Source organism: Vollenhovia emeryi, unplaced genomic scaffold, assembly GCF_000949405.1.
Source record: "Vollenhovia emeryi isolate VEMERY1.0 unplaced genomic scaffold, V.emery_V1.0 DF943260.1, whole genome shotgun sequence".
Taxonomy (NCBI): domain Eukaryota; kingdom Metazoa; phylum Arthropoda; class Insecta; order Hymenoptera; family Formicidae; genus Vollenhovia; species Vollenhovia emeryi.
This window is the reverse complement of record NW_011963106.1, coordinates 1-3,141: the sequence shown is the minus strand read 5'-3', so window position 1 is coordinate 3,141 and position 3,141 is coordinate 1. Positions and strand designations below refer to the sequence as shown.

At 43.8% G+C, this 3,141-nt stretch overlaps 1 protein-coding gene across 1 annotated transcript; it reads left to right on the top strand.

The window, feature by feature from the left end:
• Positions 1-1,333: 1,333 nt before the first annotated feature.
• On the top strand, positions 1,334-1,774 carry LOC105566309. The gene has a single exon (XM_012020220.1). The coding sequence runs from the start codon at positions 1,334-1,336 to the stop codon at positions 1,772-1,774; it is 441 nt and encodes a 146-aa protein (XP_011875610.1).
• Positions 1,775-3,141: the final 1,367 nt, after the last annotated feature.

The window sequence follows — 3,141 nt, the reverse complement described above, 5'->3', positions numbered from 1 at the left end:
ATGACAATAGGTTAGCTTATAGTTCCACATTTCAAAGTCCGTCAGTCGAGTGAATCAGTTTCAACGAACGTGAAAAGAGCGACTTGTGAAATATTCAATATTAAACATCAACGAATGTGAAAAGAGTGACTTGGGAAATATTCAATATTAAACAATCATCGAAATTATGGAAAATAATAATTTTGAAGAAGAAATGGAAATAGACAATGACAATAATTTCGAGAGGATATTAGACGAGTCCGACGAAGAAGAATTTGAACCAATAGCCAATGACAGTGACTACATCAGTGACAGTGACTCGGAAGAATTTAAAAAAACAACCGCTAGAACAATAGTATCTCCTCCCGAAATTCTGGCGCTGAGCGTCTCGACAAAAAAGTGCGCTATATATAGCTACTATTCCAACGGTAGCGCATATAGACTGTGTCATGCGTGCATGGGTGAAGTTAGAGACGTTGAGCTTACCTATTGTAATCGTAAACACATTATTGACTTTCACAGCGACATAAGCGCGATACGGTCTAACAACTGTACAAGATGTAATGCGCGACTTTATATTGTTTTCTCATGTAATATGTGCCCAATTTGTACAGCATAAAGTGTATGTGGATTGCATCAGACTTTTGTGAAAAAGACGTTAGTGCGATAACATGGATCAAGATCTGGTGGCGCGAGTCGACGAGGTTGCTACCATAGGCGACTATTTCGCGTGGATTCTGCAATGCGACGAGTGCATCGCGAAACTCGAAGAACGTAGCCGTGCCAAGCGTCCAAGGCTGTCCATCGGCAATAGACAATCTCTGGTTGCACAAATCGCGCGACTCGAGGGAGTAAAAAAACAACTGGAACGACGATTCGTACATTTCGGTGGTGGTGGTGGCGGCGATGATTACGTGAGTGTTGGACCTTCTTCGAGAGCGCAACTGTCGTGGCGCGAGATCGACACCGCGTTTGACAGTCGCGTGCTTACGGTGTGGTGACTAACGTGGAGTACATCGAGCCGCGGAAATTTCTCGAGGACGCTCGCGATGTAGTGGTCGAGCACGTGCGAGACGCTATCGAGCGCTATAATTGTGTAAAGGAGAATACCGTGTTCAACGGAGAGTTTGTGGCGGGTGATAAACGTGCAAATAAAAGCATAAATACAAAAAACTATGAACTGTTTATTACAACGGACCTACAACTGTGGTACAAGTCGCGCGTAATCGATCCGATTCTAACCGAACTCGAAGAATTCCAGGAGCGTGATAGCGGGTGGGCGCTGTCGCGTATACACAACGTAACTATTAATGTGAACAAGTGCAATCCTATGCGCGCGGGATACCATATAGACATGCCAGAAGTGGTGAAACGGAAGAAAGCAGTGATCAATGTACGATCAAAGGACAATGCGTGTTTCGCGTGGTCGGTGGTCGCTGCTCTGCATCCAGCTGAAAGACATGTGGATCGGAAATCGTCGCATCCGCATTACAGCGATGTGTTAAACCTGCGAGACGTTCCAATGCCAATGACATTAAGTGGTATTAAAAAGTTTGAACGGTTGAACAGTATTTCCATCAATGTGTACAGCATCGATGAAAAGAACAATTGCGAACACACAATCGTACCGCTACGAGTTGCTGACGAGAAGAAGGAGAAGCACGTGAACCTATTATACCTGCAAGATCAGGGGGGTGCTGAAGTGGGCCACTTCGTCTGGATAAAAAACTTATCCCGCCTCGTCAGTTCACAATTGAGTGGTAAACATGGGAAAAAATACATTTGCGATCGGTGAGTATCAATAAAATTTATGAAAATTTGTTTTATTTGAAAAATATAAAAAATGTTTTTTCTTTCCAGATGCATGCATTATTTCCATTCAAATGGAAAGTTGGAAGCCTACAGCGTGGACTGTCAACAGATAAATAACTGCGCGATCGTATTACCCAGCGAGGAGGACAGGATTAACGAGAAAGGTGGGAAGGCATAAAAGAAAATATTGCTCCAGTCAATCGTGAAAGCGTCCACTGAATGAGCGAGGGGGTCCCGATGCCAAGAGCAATAGTCCCTGCATTTAGTGTTTATGCGTGATGCGAAAAGGTCAATCTCTGGTTTTCCAAAGCGAGTGGTTATGTGGTTGAACGCATAATTAGCGAGTTCCCATTCCGTATCAATGTTACTGTATCGCGATTCACGAACCGCTTCCGTGTTTTCTTTGGAGGGGATGTAAGATGCGAATAACCAGAGACTCCTAGCCTCGCACCACTGCCAGATCTCGCGAGCTAACTTGTTTAGATGAGGTACTCTCGTACCTCCCATTCTGTTAACATAGGATATCGCAGTGGTATTATCAACCCTGAGAAGAATGTTGCAATTTGATAAGTCCCGTGCAAAACACTTGAGGGCCAAAGAAATTGCGAGCAATTCCAAGAGATTTATATGCTTGGTTCTTTCCTCTGCTGACCAGAGACCTCCTGTCGAATTGCCATGACAGGCAGCCCCCCAACCCGTCCTGGAAGCATCCGTGAAAATTGTAACCCTGAAGATATTTGTTCTGATTGGGTTACTTGATAGTAAAATGTGGCTATCCCACCATTTGAAGTCAGGACGGATCGATTGGGGGACTGTCATCCAAGCTATGAGACTGGCAAAGGCTCTGATGGAGCAACGCGTCCCTGGTTGGAGGCGTTCAATCATGCTTTTAATGGCAAACCGCTCTTTGTCGGTTAACTCTAAGGAGAGGTTCTTGGAGTTCAGCACAAAGCCTAAGTACTCGCAGCGAGTAACGGGAGTCAGTTGACTTTTCTGCCAATTAATGAAACCTAATTTTAACAGCAAGGCAAGTGTTGTTTGTACATTAGTTTGGCATTCGTTTTTGGATGAGCCTATACAAAGGAGATCATCTAGATAAATTACAGAGATTAAACCCTTAGAACGCAGATGGTTTATTACCGGTTTCATTAACTTGGTGAACGCGTATGGACAAGTGGAGAGGCCAAAAGGCAAACACGTAAACTGAAACAGTTTTCCCCCGTAAAGAAATCTAAGGAACTTTCTGTCATTTTGTTGTACAGGGACTAAAAAATATGCATCTTTGAGATCGATTTTTGCCATAACACATCCTGGGGAGATTAGCTTAATTGCTGTTCTAATGTCCTCCAT